Below are 17,508 nucleotides of genomic sequence, written 5' to 3' on the forward strand. Positions count from 1 at the left end.
GTGTGTGTGTGTGTGTGTGTGTGGAGCCTACAGGGCTGGTGTGCATGGGAATGGAGTTAACATTGCTAAGTGGTCACGGCATCACGGCGGGTAGAGCTGGCAGCGCCTTTACTGTCCAAATTAAAACAGCAGAAATCACCACAACAATTGAGAACAGATTTTCACCAGGTGCCTTAATGACATTGTCAACCCTAAACACACACAAACACACACAAACACACACACACACACTGGAGCGCAACTACATACTCACAAACGCTAATGATCTACTAGCTTAAAGCTTCGGGGCTATCTCATCAATGAACAGGTTGTAATTCATAACATATTCACTCCGAGGTTTTCTGACCGTGTATATGTATGTATATATGTGTGTGTGTGTGTGTGTGTGTGTGTGTGTGTGTGTGTGTGTGTGTCTAGTAGGCATCAGAAAACACACACCCGCTGTTCCAGTCTGTTTCCTCCCCATAAAAAGCAACACTTAGCACTTCATTCTCAAGCAGTTCTGACAACATTATACAGGTTAGTTTAAGAGAAGAGAGGAAAAAAAACAAAGCTGAGAGAGAGAGAGAGAGAGAACGAGGGCGGAAAAAAAAAAAAAAACGGAAGCCTGGTCACTCAGCTGGGAATATTCAGAGAATTGTTTTTAACGAGTTAAATAAATTCTCCCACAAATGAGGTGAGGGAAAGCGAGAGGGGCAGAGCGAGGTGGAGAGAGGTAGAGAGCGAGGGAGGAGAGAGGGAGGTGAAGTTGAAGGGAGTGTTTGGCGTGGTGTTGGGAATATTTTACAAGCTGCATTAATGGCTGTTCTTAAAACACTGCTATTAAGAAACGGCCATAATGTTGTATATCATGGGCGATTATGTTCACACACACGGGCTTACACAGCTAAACACTCTCTCATTACACACTCGCACAGACACGCACAAGCCAAAGCGATTAAATGTGCGCTGGTCCAACACCTTTTGTGTAAATAGCAGCTTCCTCCTGCCCAAGCAAACTGCACCTCTTCTTCTGCAGCACGCACAATGCCGCCATTCACGCTGTCCCGCTGCAGCCGATTGTGGGGACCGCGTCTGGGTTTTGAAAATATTACGCTCGCATGCAGCAGCTAACGACAAGAAAACCAACCCAAGCCGTGTTGGTCCTGTTGTGGCCGAGCATCAGCACATTCGGCCGTGTTCTGGCACCAAAGAGAACAAATGCGAGCTCGTTGTGGCCCATTTATGGATGCTAGAATCGGCTAGGTTTTGGGCTGAGAATTTTGCCTCAGTTAGCAGCACTAAAACGAGCTTTGGGTCGGTATCAGCATCTGGAATTGGACCAGCGTGACTTTATCCCTTATCCAGATTTAGGACGTTTTGGCCAAGACATTTGAGCAGCTTTAGCAGAGTGCATTTCATCTGGTAATTGATTACAATTTCAGATGATTTAAAACAAGATGCAAGCGCACATTCCTGTCGGATTACTTTGTAATCCATTTCTCCCGATTATCTCATGATCCTTGTGAGGAAACAACGATAACTTTCCAAAGTTGTAAAATCCCGTCTGTGAGTTTTTGAAAGAGTTCTGCAGTGTTTTGGCTTCTGATGAGCTTTTAAATACATGAATCTGTGACTCCAAATGGACTGAGTTCGATAATATGGTCTGTTAAAGGTGCAATATGTAAACATTCTAGTTGAAAACATTCAAATGTATTGAAATTATTCACAGAAAGGATTAAAAAACTTAATCAAAGATGTCTATGTATTGTGTTGCAGAGACATCTACAGGAGTTAGCATGCTAACCAGCTAGCCTCTAGCCACTAGCCTCCCTGGTGCTGCAAGATCCCAGTCTGGTCAAAGTCTGCATGGCTAACTAAGCTAATTAGCTAATGGCAGCTATGTGTTACTCTGGTAAATATGCTGCTCTCTATTTGAATTTGAAAAGCGGCAAATTCTAACATATTGCACATTAAACCGATCACCATTTTTTCTTTACGTTTCTGTTTGTGTGACCAAACAACCAAGATGCAGCGTGTTAATTATGAGGTACTTGACGAAGCAAGGCTAGCTGTTCGCCCCTGCTTCCAAACTTCATGCTAAGCTAGGCTAATCACTTCCTGGCTCCAGGCTAAATCACGTATTAAGCTGATTGATTATAAAAGATGAGGCTGATCTTGTAACAACATATGTTGTTTGATTAATCCTGGCTTTCTGCGGAAGGTTGTTAACTTTCTGAAAAAGAAAACACCAGCTGTCAGTTGTGCCGTTATAAAAAAAGGACGGAATGAAAATAAAACAATAACTGCAACAAATAATTAGGTGCGTATGCGCTTTTCATCTTCCTTAGAGTTATTGTTTCATTGTGCTTTCAAGACTTGAAAATCTGTTTTCAGCACACTTTAATCCCACTTAAACTGCGCCTATACGGTGAATTTATTGTACGGTCAGTAGATTCGGTGTAGTCGACCGTCCTCTCACAGAAACTGGCCTTCGCAGAATCTGCAACACCCCTGCAGTATTTCCTCCTCCGAAAGCTTTATTTAACTAGCAGAGGGATCAGTGGAAAAGGATCTGATTGTATTTCTAAGTTATAGTCCATGAATCATGCGTATATGAGAACAGAAGGGTTGGAAATATTAAGACATCAGACAGTATGGAGCTGAATATTTTCTTTGTTATTCTAGGCGCCAGGGCTTTGCTCCTGGAGGAAGTGGCGGGCATTGTGGTCAGTAGCTGAGTACAGTATGGAATAGACCCAGTGTGTGTGTGTGTGTGTGTGTGTGTGTGTGTGTGTGTCCTGAGTGGTGATCGGAGGTGTGGCCGTCAGTCTGTCAGACTTCTTTCCCTGTCGTCCCGCTCCTCCTCTCCTTCCTTCACTTTCTGCAGGGCTGCAAAAAAAAAAAAAAAAGTCCAATTAAAGTAATAAACCACACATCCCATCCAGCCCCAAAACACACACTCACACCGGCTTCCTCCAGCAAACACAAACACGTAACACACACGCACACATTCGCTCACACAGGTACAAAAAAATAAAACACACACACACAGCCGCAGTTCCTACCGCCTCCCCTGGTTAAATATCCTGGTTATTAAAGAGAAATGTGCAGCAGATTTCTGAGGCTCTGTGTGCGACACATCTGGCCTGGGCCTTCAGGAAACGACTGGTTCACTTCACTCTTGTCATCACCTTCCAACACGTTTCTTTCACATTTCAATTTGGGAACGGCACAGCAGGCTGCTCCAGCACACACACACACACACACACACACACACTTGCACATCTGCACGTACACACACTCGTGCGCGTGCACCCAAACACACACTGCCACACATCTGCACACACGCGCTCAGGCACAGACACACACGGTCCGCATTAGTGACAGTGGGAGTTGCACTTTTTTTTGGTGTTACACCGCTCTGTTTTCAGCCTGTCAGCTCAAAGGGGTGGGCTCTTTTTCATCCCTTTCTTTCTGTATTTTATTCCACCTCTCCCTCTCTCTCTCTCCCCCCCTCTTCTCTCTCTCTCTCTCTCTCTCCCCCTCTCTTTCTCTCTCTCTCTCTCTCTCTCTCTCTCTCTCTCTCTCTCACTCTCTCTCTCGTCAGTGTTTTGTTGACAGTAGAAAACCTCTAAACCACCCGTGACACAAACTCCCATTTCAGGCTTGGTCAGGATTGTGTGGGATTAGCAGAGTGTGATGGACTGAAGCTCTGGGAAAGACATTTTTTTATGGATGTGTATTGTAGTGTGTGTGTGTGTGTGTGTGTGTGTGTGTGTGTGTGTGTGTGTTTGAGCTACAACACTCTGCACACAGTGGACTTTAAGACAGCACAAATTGACTTTAGAGCCAGTGAAAAGTAACACAATGAGTCAATTTGTTGTCAAGAACTCAACACCAACAGACTGAATTAGATACGATGGAGAAGGAGTTTATTATATATTTATTAAACATCCTACTGATTTCTTTTTGGCCTGTTCTAATGGGTTTGTTTTTACAGACAATATCTTAAACACAAAGTTTGGGAGTTGTTGCCTTCATTGTTAAACGATCACTGATCTGTGTGGTTTTGACTTGTACAGAAATGTTCCGGGACGACGTAATTAAAGGTTTATTCACATAATTTTAAATCGCATTTACCAACTCCCTCCCTCATTCTCTGACTCTCTACCGCAGGTTATAGCGACGGGTGAATAAAAACAGAAGAACGTTACAGATTTCAGTGGAAACATTTGGTAAAATGTTGGTACACAACTCAGCAAAATGTACAACAAAAATCTGTCATAGTTAGACAATTTAACACAGAAATGTGACATATTATATCTTCAGAAAATAAATATTATATCCCCCACAGTGAGGACAAATGCTGTTAACAAGCTTTTATGGGAGTTGGTTGTGTTGGGAGACAAAATGTACAGACACTGAACCGTTTAATTGAATCAAATGTCACTAAAACATTTCAGGCAGGTGTGATTCATATCTCACGTGTTACGTACCCAATTAAAATTTTCAGTGCTCAAAAAATTCAAAATAGTTCTGCAGTATTCTAACGAGTGAAGCTGTGTTTCAACCACAACCATTTTACATTTGAAATGTTCAAAAAGTGATGCTGCAGACGAGTTCATCTGATACATCAGCACTTAAATATCTCCACACTGAGTCTAGACGTGAGTTAAGAATTCAAGAAAGCCTTAAATCAAACATGCTACTAGTGTTATTTAATTATTTTTTTGCCTCTCTCTTTATTTCAGTTTTCTTTGGCACATGTCGTTTTCATAAAACACACTTCCCCTAACTGTTCGGAGAGGTAATTCAGCACCATTTCTGCTCGAATTCGGTGCTGAAGCAACCCGATCTCATTGAAATGTTTCTGTGGGCAGCGGCAGTTTGGTGCGTGTGCTGCTCTCGCAGTATATGATGTGGAGGACGCGGAGCTCAAAGTCTTAAAGAGTGCAGCGCGTTGTTTGTCTGTTTAGAAGCCGTGGAGAACGTTTCCAATCAGCATCACTGACGCAGAGACCACAGAACATGAGAGGGGCTCCACCGCAGGCAACATGCAGGCGCTGACTGATGACATGCGAGGCACGCCACGCTGCGCTGACTGACGATGACACGGTGAAGTGACGGCGGTTGTCACTGACGGATGATGACACATCAGGAGGGCTGCGGTCACAGACGCAGTCGTCAGTGATTGACAGCCATCTTCCTTCCCCCCCTTCCTCTTAACCCCAGAACTACAAGAGTGATCATGTAGGAGGGCCAATGTTGTCTTCTTAAAGGGACAGTTCACCCCAAAACACATGATTTATCTCTTACCTGTGGTGCTTTCTTAAAGGGATATTCCGGTGTAAGTTTAATCCATGGTCTAAATCACTGTGAAACTGTGTTAGACTCCCTCTCAAGAGATCAAGTTAGCAGACCGCTAATTTACGGAGTTTTATCAACCTCAGAAACTACTACATGACAACAATACACTGCAGTAAATGGATCCAAATATAAACCGCCACCAAAAAGCCACAAAAAATGCTCAGAACAGCAGCAAACTTCAGCAACAGTACAAATAGGGTCTTAGCACATAGTCCGGGGCATCTAACCTCCGCTAGCCTAGCTGGATTTCTATTGTGAAGCTAAAAACAGACTTCAACTCTCCTCCATCAGCTTCCGGGTCGGGGAAGTCCCGACGCGACGATTACCGAGTGCGGTTAGAAATGCTCAATTCTGTTCTTTTCCCTGTCCGCTCTCGATAATAACTGTTATAAACTGGCAGGTAAGACACATATGAACTTTGATTGACTTTTCCATGGAGTCATAATCATAAATTTTCATCCATGAGCCGCGGAACTCTACTGCACTCGGTAATCGACTCGTCGGGACTTCCCGTCAACAGGAAGCTGCTGCAGAAGAGTGGTAAATTTAGTCAGCTTTTTAGTAGAAATCCAGCTAAGCTAGCGGAGGTTAGATGCCCCGGACTATGTGCTGAGACCCTATTTGTACTGTTGCTGAAGTTCGGTGCTGTTCTGAGCATTATTTGTGGCTTTTTGGCGGCAGTTTATATTTGGATCCATTTACTGCAGTGTATTGTTGTCGTGCGGTCGTTTCTGAGGTTGATAAAACTCCGTAAATTAGCGGTCTGCTAACTTGATCTCTCGAGAGGGAGTCTAACACAGTTTCACGGTGTGTTAGACCATGGATTAAACTTACACCGGAATATCCCTTTAATACATGCATCTAGATTGTTTGGTGTTTGTTTGCTAATTTTGACCTGCTTGTGGAGGGTGTAAACATTAATGGCGTTCTCCTTGGCTCAGCTGTAACATTAGCTAACTTATTTAGCTCAGTTTGCTAACCTCTCGTCCATGACCGCATGCATATTTCCTTCTGCGCAGCCATACGGAAAGAAAATAGTCCTTGTCCCCTCACTTTCAGCTAATTAAAAGCACTAGCACTCTCACTCTCTGCTCCAACATTTGTCCGTGTTCTTCGTCATCGTCAACCGTTTTTTCCCCCAATTTGCAAAATTCTCCTGCTGGTCCATCCAAGTATCCTCTCATGCAGTTACACAACTTCGCTCTGTGCTGTTTACTCCACTGCAGCAGTTGTGTTGGGATGAGGTGACTCACTTTCCCTCGAGCTGCAATCGCTGGCTTCAGTTAATTATTTCCTACATTATCCCCAAATCCCTTCTGACAACAACGACCCCCCTTACACAATGAGTGTTAACGTGTTACACACTTGTTGCACTCTGCTGTGGGTGAAGTATGCAGGTGGTGAGAGTGAGGCCGTCTGAAGCAAAGAGAGAGAAAGACCTGCTGCTCTGGTCTGCAGGCTGAACGTGTGTGTGGTGATATTTCTGCCTCATGTCGGGTTGATTTCTCTAGAAAGAAGTCGTCATGATGTGGGACTGATGCCACACCTTCTCTGACCTTTCACCTCTGAGTTACTGTTTGTGTTTGCTGTATAACTGGAGAAATAAGAAAGAGAGACAGAAAACATTCCCTTTTGGATTATTCTTTCTTGTGGCTGTTCATGCCGTTCCTTGCATCGGTCTGTTGTGTCCACTGGAGGGCAGACAGGGACAGCAGCTCCTGTTCCCTCACAGAGGTGCACAGAGAGCAGACCTGATACTGATGATCTGCCTGGACATTATTATAATAAGACATGTCACAATAACAGCTTCTGTTGGACCAGAAACAACTGTGATCAGTGATATTATTGATAATTAATCAGACTGTTCAATGCCACTGATATAATGATGACAGGAAAATAATATAAGTATGCCCTTTTGAAAGAAACAGAATATGGGAATAGCCTAAATAAATAAAACACTAGTAAAGAAAAACCACAAAATCTTCTTCTTCTTCTTCTTCTTCTCCTTGCTTTTCTTTGTCATCTTCTTCTCCTTCCTTTTCTTTGTCATCTTCTTCTTCTTCCTCTTCTTTGTTGTTTTTTAGAATGATGGTTGTTCTATAGTGTTTTGTGAGATCAGTTATGCATCAATTTGAAATAAGTATTTAAGAGTTTTTTTAGAATGTTTTTAAATAAAGTTACTTCAAAGTCAAAGTCTTCTTTGTTGTCTTCTTCCTTTTCTTTGTCGTCTTCTTCTTCTTCTTCTTCTTCCTCTTCTTTGTTGTCTTCTTCCTTTTCTTTGTCATCTTCTTCTTCTTCCTCTTCTTTGTTGTCTTCTTCCTTTTCTTTGCCATCTTCTTCTTCTTCCTTTTCCTTGTGGTCTTCTTCTTCCTTTTTCGTCCTCTTCTTCCTTTTCTTTGTCATATTCTTCTTCTTCTTCTTCTTCTTTGTTGTCTTCTTCCTTTTCTTTGCCATCTTCTTCTTCCTTTTCTTTGTGGTCTTCTACTTCTTCTTCCTTTTCTTTGTCGTCTTCTTCCTTTTCTTTGTTGTCTTCTTCTTCTTCTTCTTCCTTTTCTTTGTCGTCTTCTTCTCCTCCTTCTTCTTCTGCCACCTACTGTATTACAGGCATTATGTATTCATCCTCTTGTGGATGGAAAGTCGGGGACGTTTTGTAGTCCACCAAACATTTCCGGAGCTTTACAGCAAAAACAGCGTTCCTAAAGAACTTAAGTAGACGGAGATTTGTTTTAAAATGTTAGAAAACCACTGGAGAAAAACACATAAAATGGCTCCATACAGCATAATCCAAGTGTCCAGGGTGAGCACTAATACTTTTATCTTAGAAACTAAAGACTATGGCTTAAGAAGACGGATGTAAATAAAGTCTTCAATCGATTTGAAAGACTTGGATTACACAGGAGCAGCTGTATGGAGCCATGGTATGCAACAAGTCGCTGTTCTGTTGTGCGACTCCAGAAACGTTTTATGAAATTCAGTCCGCATGGGTGGCAGATAATGACTCGATTGAAAGACACTTGATTTCCTATTATCTGTATTTGCAACAACAAATCTCTGACGTCTACTTTAAAGCATTCGAAGACAGAGTACGTAAAGGACATTTGACTCGAGCGTTTTATCTCACGTCCTGCTGCAGCATCAAAAAGCATCTCATCCGAACGTTTAGCTTCTGGCCCTTTTTGTGTCGACGCAGTAGGGTCGAGGGAGAAATGCAAGAAACAGAGTAGAAGACAGAGAGAGTGAGAAAGATGGTGAGAGGGGTGGGGGCCGACGGCGTCTGTTCTAGTGTGGTTTGGGGGAGTTATTTGGTGTTAAAATATGCCTTAATGGTTGCTGGGGATCCATTTATTACAGGCAGGAAGCAGAAGGGGGTTTCTCTTCTCATTTAATGTGACCGCCGAGAAGGTCGCCAAGTCCTACAGGCAAGCCAGCATTCCTGTGCGCCAACGCAACACACACACACACACACACACACACACACACACACACACACACACACACACACTCGACTTTGTATACTCGCATAATTATACTGTAAGGCATGTAAATGGGGGCTTATGGATGCACATGTGTAGATGCAAAGACTCGTAATCTGAAAAACACACACGTCGCTGTGCTTTTTAGAAACGGCGTTCAAACGTGTGTGTGCGTGTGTGCATAAAACACACACACACACACAAATAGACTGTGGTCTCTGGCAGTGAGAATGACCTTTTCTGAACCATGGAAACACACATTAACGCACACACAGGCACACACACACACAGAGAAGCCTCTAAAAAACGTTTAAGCATGGCAGTGCCGAGGTTATATAAAAAGCCTCCTGAGGTCTTATTAATTCACATTTGTTTTTCAGTCGTGAAGCTCGGTTTCTCTCCTTCTCACTCATCCCCGTCTCTCCCTGCAGTTGTTGGTTTTTCACCCGCTTCCCGTCCCTCATCCATCACTTTCTATGTCGGGGCGATGGACGCAGCACGCCGTTTCTTCTTCTCTCTGTCACACTTTCTTTCCTTTTTCTTTTTCTTTTTTTCCCGTCCAATGCAGAGCCAGATACAGCTTGACACCCTTCCTCGGCATCAGGGGGGAGGGTGTGTTAACACCTCCTCCCACAACACACGCCAGGGCCTTAAGACCCGTTTATGAAGTGCAGGGGCTCCTGGCGTTCATGAAGAAGAAGAAGAAGAAGAAGAAGAAGAAGAAGAAGAAGAAGAAGAAGAAGAAGAAGAGGAGGAGGAGAGAGATGTGAGATTTAGTGTGTTTTGGAAAATTAGCGATTATCTTGACGGGAGTTTGGTTGAATGTTTTCACAGCATTAATGGTGGACCGCGCTGTGTTTTGCGGCTCGTTGCAGAATATTCTGGAAAAAAGCTGTTGACACCAAAGTACAGCATGGGTAATTTTTTATATTATGTGTCTATCTTTTTTAATTATGGTTTAAGACAGTTTGGACCTTTTTATTGGTCAATGCTGCTGATTGCATCTCGTAAAGAGTTCTTAGGCGTTGGTACACGGCCACCGAAAGAGAGAGAAGGAGTCGACAAAGTGTTTTGACTGTGATTTCGTCGACTTTAACGGCGCCTGGCCGCTCACAGAAAGGAGGAAAAAGTGTCACGGCTGCAGCAACTGTGTGTGCGCTCTGCACGCCAAATCAAATTATACAGTATCAACATGTTTAAAACAAAACAACGTAACTCTAGAAGCTTCACTTGGCTACTACAGTCGCCCAGTTAAAGGTTGTGTGAGGTTTTGTGTGTGTGTGTGTGTGTGTGTGTGCGTGCGTTTGAGAGTGTGTGAGCGTATTGGGTTACACGGCGGATATAAGGCTCTATCCCTCCTTTCATCAGCTGAGTGAGGAAGAATCGAGCAGCAACACACTGCAATCTGACCCCCGACGTGCACACACAGACACACACACGTGTGCACTTTTTAATACACACGGTTGCAGAAAAAAAAAAAAAAAGCCGTCATACTTCAACGCTAGCCGTCAGTCAACGGCACAAAACCTCACCGCTGCTTTCCATTGATCACCACTGTCATAACACACTCTGTGGGCCCTGATCTCCCTTTTTTTTTTCTCCAGTGTTGCATTATATCATTAATATCACCTCAAAATCTTACAACTCCACTTTTGCTTTTGACAGAAACGATGAGTGTTATTGTGCGCACTCACTGTTCAAGTAAAAATCATGGTCGTCGTCGTCGGTTGTCGATGGTTTCGTGGTAAGAAGCTGGCAGATGTGCTGCCTCGCTGAGTGGTGGTTAAGAAAGGACACTGAATCCCCACCAGCAGCTGATCCTCTGTTGACCCTCCCTGACCTTTGACCTTTCAGGGGCTAAACAACAGATAATTACCTTGAGTGGTCAGTAATTAAGGTGGGAAGATGTTTGTGTTATGAAATTCCCTGCTCCTTTATTAGCCAATGAAAGCCATGTGTATTGTTATGTACCTGGTAAGTGTTATGAGATTTAGTTGGTAAGTGAATACATTATGCTTTTGAATATGCTTTTATTTATTGTTCTCACTGAAGGTTAGTTGAGAAGATTGATACCGCCCTCACGTCTGTACAGTAAATATGAAGTTCTACCAAGCAGACGGTTAGCATAAAGGTGCAATATGTAAGAGATGATCAACAAGAGCGTGAGAAATAACAGTTTAAACATCATGATGTCCGTAGAAATTAGCATTCTAACCAGCTAGCTTTAGCCTGTCTTGGTCCAAAGCCTCTGTGCTAACAGCGTAAACCTCAACACTCCCCTGGAGCAGCAGTTAGCGGTCGTTTCGGTGATATTCTGCCCTCTTTTTTGGTGTGAATTCGACAAGATGCCGATACTTATTGCACATATTGCACCTTTGTGATTAGCATGCAGACTGCAAGTAAGGGGAAACAGCTAGTAGAGCTCTCTAAAGTTCCCTAGTTAACATGTTAAACACAACACACCATACATGACAGATTGAGTTGCTTAAAAAAAATAAGACTCCTGGGTCCAAATTTCAGGCTTTTCTAAATCTCTAGCTGATGTTCATGTATCCATCTCGCCTCTCATTCTTTCCCAGTCCACATGAGTGCATCATAACAACCCCGACATGCCTTCAAAGTGAAATGGAATGGCATGATTCCGTCACTAGGAAACAAAAATGCACATGATATTCAAAATTAGAATTTAAGGAGAAGTTTGAATGGTAACTGTGTGGCTGTGAGTGTCTGTGTGTGCCTTCGGTGTGTGTGTGCAGTGGGGGGGTAATTACGGTGTAGAATGTCCTCCTCATCACTGGAGCTGACCTGAGAGCACAACAGTTAATCATCCACTAACCGGCAGAGAGAGACGGAGCGAGAGAGGGGAGAGAGGAGCTAATGTGTTGCATGCTGCACGGTTGGATTGAGACACTTTGAGGCACTTGACTTTGGTGAAAGGTAAAAAAACTAAACAAAAGAAGAAAAGAGGAATCTTTCAGCAGACTGGAATAAAGGATTTACTGTTGTTAGGGAGGAAGGAGGACAGACGAGGACACGCACCTGCTCCTGAAGACAGATTTTTTTCTTCCTCCAATCAACCAGTGTGTGTGTTTATGGGTGTCTGTGTGTGTGAGTATGTGTGCTGTACGTAGACCGACCTGTTTCGGGCTTTTGTGTGTGTGAGAGGTGGCCACATGGGGCCTGGGCCCTGTCCAGGATGCCAGCTGCAGCAGTGAAGCCCGCTCCGGAGGACATGGTGGCGGAGGGAAGGGGCGAAGGAGAGCGCGGCGTGTCCCAGTGGGAAGCCACGGGGCCGGGCCGAGAGCGGCCGCCTCTGCCCTCCCTGAAGGTCCCCAGGGAGCTGCTGCGAAGCTTCCCCCACTCCAAACGGGTGGGGTCCTACCTGGTGGGGAAGATGATCAACAAGGGCTCGTTTGCCAAAGTGATGGAGGGGCTACACATCGGCACGGGGGAAAAGGTCGGTGCTTTCTCTCTGATTTACAGTGCGAAGGAGACACGAGGAGAGACGCCTCGGACTGTGAGGGTGGCACATCGGCTGTGAGAAAGATCACACACATACGAGATTATGATTACTCGTTTACAACTTGTGAACTTGTCACCGATCATTATACCGCATTTAAGAAGGCAGTGGCCTGTTATTATTCTTGCGATGTGTAGAAAGAAAACGCAGGCGGACATATCATGACTCTCAAAGGTATTTTACAAAAAAAACCCTCTCTGTTTTATGCTCAATGTATCGGGGAATTTTATAAAAACAAAATGACAATAATTTTAAATGACTTGTAAACATGATTTTAAAGATGCAAGATTCATTTATTATCATTTTACCTGACAAGTAGACAATAGAGATGTGCTCTTATTGTGAAGGGGGGGAATGGTGTGTATGTGTGTGAGACTTTCTTTCACTGAGTCCCTGACCTGGTCGCCATGGCAACGACCAAACTCATCTCCGGGGATGTTTGCTCCTCTTGACCCCTGTTACCCTCTGCAGGTAGCGGACCTGTGCAGGTCAGGTTCAAATATTTAAACACGGGCTGTTGTAGACTTTTAGGATTAATTTAGAACCAAATAACCAAACACCAAACTAGAACCGACCAACTATTTACTGTCAGTTTCCACCTGATTAGTTATCTGACACAAACTGAAGTCGCCTGAACAAGCTGGATCATTTCAATATCAGCTTTTAGGAATTTAAATTCTTCTGCATTTCGGTGCTTTTATGCCATCAGTGTTAAAAATGTAAGATCACTCTGCCTGTAGTACCCAGAACTTGGTTTCTTTAACGCAGTGGAGTTAAAATAACGTCCCCAAAAAGGATCATAGTCCCCAGAGAAAGTACCTTAGTGGAAATTCATCTTTCCCTTTAAGAATTAAGGGGCAAGAAACATCCGTTTGCATGTGTGCACTTGTGTGTTTAGGTTGCCATCAAAGTGATTGACAAGAAGAAGGCGCGGCAGGACTCGTACGTGTTGAAGAACATGAAGAGAGAACCTCGAATTCATCAGATGATCCGACACCCTCACATCGTCGTCCTGCTGGAGGTAGAAAACTAAAATATAAACGCTCACGTTACACTGCACCTGCTCAAATCCACGTCCATCCAAAGATTATCATATATCTGCATCTAATTAATTAATCTGTCTATGTAATGTGCACATGGATAACTGTGTGTGTGTCAGACTCTGGAGACAGAGAACAGCTACTACATGGCCATGGAGCTGTGTGCCGGAGGAGACCTGATGGACCGGATCTGTGAGAGGAAGCGGCTGGAGGAGAGGGAGGTGCGACGCTACACCCGTCAGATCCTGTCTGCGGTGGAGCACCTGCACAAACACGGCATCGTGCACAGGTGAGACTGCACACACACACACACACACACACACACACACACACACACACAGTAGGTTCGCTAATAATGGTAATAATTCTATTGTGGGGTAGAACGGAAGCCAAGGTAGATCTGTCTCCAGCACCTGTCCAAGAAATAATCTGGCACATAACCCCCGCATAAAACCACAAACATGATCTAACCTGTCAGCTTATCAGCTTTAGAGTGGCTGTTAGTCCGACTTTTGTTTCCTTTGGGCTGAGTCAGTTTAGTTTTCAGTGTTTCCAGGCTTTATTCTAAGCTAAGATAACTCTTCTGGCCCTAAATATGCATTTATAAATATTTAACTTCAATAATTTGTAGGTCACAGAACTTTTAAATGGGCCAGAAAGTATTTAGACATCTATATAACCATTGTTCCAACATTAAATGGCTATGGATCAAATCCTTAAACTGTTGGAACAATGCTAGCCAAGCTATCTAGGAAAAAGTCACTTTTCTAATAAATCTAGCAGTTTTCACCCAGATTTTTGTACGTTTTGTAGGCAGTTGTCTCAAAATGTCACCGTCCAGTACCGTAAGAAAGCCAGATTTACCTGCACACAGTAGCTGTTTGTTGCACGGTGGATGTTAAGGTCAGATTTTGTAGTTTCACATACACGTGGTAGTTTTCGGGGCATTAACAGCATACAGGAGAGGAAACGCTGCAAGAGAAGGCGGAGTGCGGCGTGGGAGTTGAGAGTGTTATTTTAGTGGCATTTTAGTATGTGTAGGTGTTAGAGACCCAATACCCACACACACACACACACACACACACACACGCACACACACTATGCACAGTGCTGGGCTTTTGTTTAAGACCTTGGCTCCTCTGAAGGTGGGAATGTGATTACCAGGCAATGACCTCATCATCCTGCGCCGGCGCCATGATTCACACATCATCACAACATCATGGACTTCCTCTCTAATGAAGTCCCTCAACGACATCGCTCCCAACCCTTCAATAGCACCTCGCTCTGTCACACACACACACACACACCAACACACACCCACATGCTCACACACACACACACACACACACTCACTGGCGCTCACACACTCTGCGCCACAGTCCCACACAGAGATGATTAAACTGGAAATAAATGGAAAATTTGCACTTTAATGCACCTCATGCCACCCACATCCAGTAGGTTTACCACATACATTTTCTCCTTTATGACAATGTCTGCTCTCGCTCTCTCCTCTTGCTCTTTTTCCTCTCTTCGCTTCCCCCCCCCCTCCTCATCTGTCTTTGAACTTTTCTTGGGGTTGTGTGAGCCGTGTTTTCTGGATTTTTGAGACCCGGAGTGTCTGTTGGTTAGATGAAGGCAGATGAAAGGAACATGGCTGATTCCCAGGCTGTAGTTTATAGGGGGATCTCTCTCTCTCTCTCTCTCTGTCCCGACCGCAGATTTTCATTTAGCTCGGTAGTTTCAGAGCAGGCCGTGTGGTTGGTGGTGAGGCTGGGGTACTTTCGGGTGGGGGGGGCGGGGGGGGATCGAGCAACTTTTCCAGGTGAAAACAGAGATATTACTCTGCTGTAGAAAGAGTGAGTAAGTCAAGAAGAGCTTCGCCTCAATGAGAATTTCAGTGCGGCTTGATTTGAAAATCACGATCGGTCCAAAAGAAACGAATCCCCCGAATTACCGTTAAATGTTCATCCAGAAAACTTGCAAATAAAACTATTTTTTACCAGTGTTTTTAAAAGCTTGAGCTCTACCCAAACCCAGATTTAGCCTTTTTGGTTTTGCTTTGCTTCTGTGGGTCCAGTCTGGTCCCATCTCATCTGGTTGTCCATAAATATACAGAAAAAGCTTTGTAAGGCCAACACACATTGAGGACTTCTTAAATTGACCAACCACCATATTGTCTGTCAGGCGAACGGCTCCAAAACCTTCGTCTGAGAGGAAAAAATCACTTTAGAAATTCTTGTAGGATTAAGGACAGAGCTCGTGAAAATACCACAATCTGCTTTTCTTTCCTAACAGCCCTCTTTCTCTCTCTATCTCTCTCCCTACTTGTCTCTTGCAGAGATTTAAAGATCGAAAACTTCCTTCTGGACGAGCACAACAACATAAAGATTGTGGGTATGTTGACGTTCTCGCTTCCTCCAATGACATCTGACCCTGTTAGACATCTGCACCGCTGTAAAAAAAAAAAAAAAGGTTGGACAGATCAGTGTGGCAGAACCTGTCTTAGCCATCAAGTCCATCTGTGCATGCGCTCCGCTGTTAAAACGATGATGTTTCACACAGACTTTGGCCTGAGCAACACTCTGAAGGCTGAATCTCTGTCCCTGGAGCTCCTCAACACCCAGTGTGGAAGTCCTGCCTACGCTGCCCCCGAGCTGCTCGCTCACAGGAAGTACGGACCCAAAGTTGACGTCTGGTCCGTGTAAGTGATGAAGTCTCAGTGTGTGTGTGGAGGAGGCCTGCTGTCCTGTCGCCTCCATCACAGCTGAGGCTGTTTTCTTCTTCTTTTTTTAGTCTCCCCCTGTGGTCTTATTTGCCGTTTGAAAGCAAATTACAGATTGCATTTTCTCCGTGTGCACCCTGTAAATGTGTTTGTGTTTCTTCGCGCTCTGCTTGTGTCGCGCAGAGGTGTGAGTATGTTTGCGATGCTCACAGGGACTCTGCCCTTCACGGTCGAGCCGTTCAACATCAAGCAGCTGCACCAGAAGATGGTGAACGGGGAGATCAGCAGCATCCCGAGTGACGTCAGCAAAGGTAAATCCACGAGCGCACTCAAGAGTACACGTGCTACGTTAAAGAAGGTAAATGTGTTGTGAACACTTGCAAGAAGTCACAAGAAAGAAACGATGGGGTGGTAACAGTGTTGTTTTCGTCGACGATGACGATGACGAAATTATTTTGTTGACGCCCCTTTTTTTCATGACGATAACGAGACGGTGAGGAGATAAACATGGCTCTTTGATGACTAAAACATGACGAGACGTGAATGAGTTCTTGTTGACGAGACGAGAATGGACGTAAATGTTAGTGGTTGGTCTGTCAGACGTTCAAAATGCGTGACATCTCTGCTTAATGTTCGGTCTCTGTCTTCGTTGTTCACTTGCTGTTGTAGCAGCAAGCTAGCAACGGTCGCTACTTTCAAATTAAAAGCCCCCCGCTAAGACCCCAGTTCTAAACTCAAATAGGGTGCAATGTAAAACTCTTATTTTGAAGACAAATTCGTTGTCACTTTTTAAATTTTTTTTTTATTGAACAATTTAAGTGTACAAAACCACAAGGTATAGAATAACAATCAGCACATATCGGCACATTTCAACTGTTTTTTCATGAATTGATGCCCGACTTCATCATACAAGAGTGTCACACATAGGTTGTGAAAGTAGCAGATCTAAAAGTTCAACACATTGCAACACATTGTGAGCCTGTAGATCTTTTTATTGACCTAAATTAATTTGATAAAAGACTATACTTTTATATTTAAACTGTCTAAAACTAGACTAAAACCTGTTTGAGTTTTCGTCGACTAGAACTGGACTAAAACTATCACATATAGAAGTGACAAAAATTTGACTAAAATTAAAAAGCATTTTAGTCCAAAAGACTAAGACTAAATCTAAAATCGCTGCCAAAAACAACACTGGGTGGTAATTAAAACACCTGTCTAACTCGCAAAAGTGCTTTTATTTGCAAAGTTTCAGTGCTCGACCTTCATCAGGCAACATGGTTTGGTAGTCAAACCTCATAAAAACATGTATTTTGGCAGGTTAGACAGTTTGCAGGAGTTTGATTGCAACTTTTCGTCCACTCCTCCGTCTCATGAAAACAGACGTGCTGCAAAATTTGGTCG

At 43.8% G+C, this 17,508-nt stretch overlaps 1 protein-coding gene and 1 long non-coding RNA gene across 6 annotated transcripts in view; one reads left to right on the forward strand and one right to left on the reverse strand.

Annotated features, from left to right (window-relative positions):
- LOC115574662 (hormonally up-regulated neu tumor-associated kinase homolog) overlaps positions 1-17,508 on the forward strand; it is a 113,290-nt gene that overhangs the window by 90,836 nt on the left and 4,946 nt on the right. For 3 of the 5 annotated variants that reach the window (XM_030406336.1, XM_030406338.1, XM_030406339.1), the window contains 5 exons: positions 13,241-13,363; positions 13,502-13,671; positions 15,721-15,776; positions 15,945-16,083; positions 16,288-16,415. In XM_030406336.1, the coding sequence (XP_030262196.1) occupies positions 13,241-13,363; positions 13,502-13,671; positions 15,721-15,776; positions 15,945-16,083; positions 16,288-16,415 (616 nt within the window). Of the gene's footprint in view, positions 1-11,524; positions 11,760-11,831; positions 12,280-13,240; positions 13,364-13,501; positions 13,672-15,720; positions 15,777-15,944; positions 16,084-16,287; positions 16,416-17,508 lie in introns of those variants that run through there. The other 2 variants (XM_030406334.1, XM_030406335.1) reach the window with 2 other exon arrangements.
- Positions 2,702-11,423, reverse strand: LOC115574664 (uncharacterized). Its single transcript, XR_003982533.1, has 3 exons — positions 11,038-11,423; positions 10,517-10,679; positions 2,702-2,871 (listed from the first exon to the last, which is right to left on the reverse strand). It is a non-coding gene; the product is annotated as an uncharacterized LOC115574664 (long non-coding RNA).

This window comes from Sparus aurata, chromosome 22, assembly GCF_900880675.1.
Source record: "Sparus aurata chromosome 22, fSpaAur1.1, whole genome shotgun sequence".
Lineage (NCBI taxonomy): Eukaryota > Metazoa > Chordata > Actinopteri > Spariformes > Sparidae > Sparus > Sparus aurata.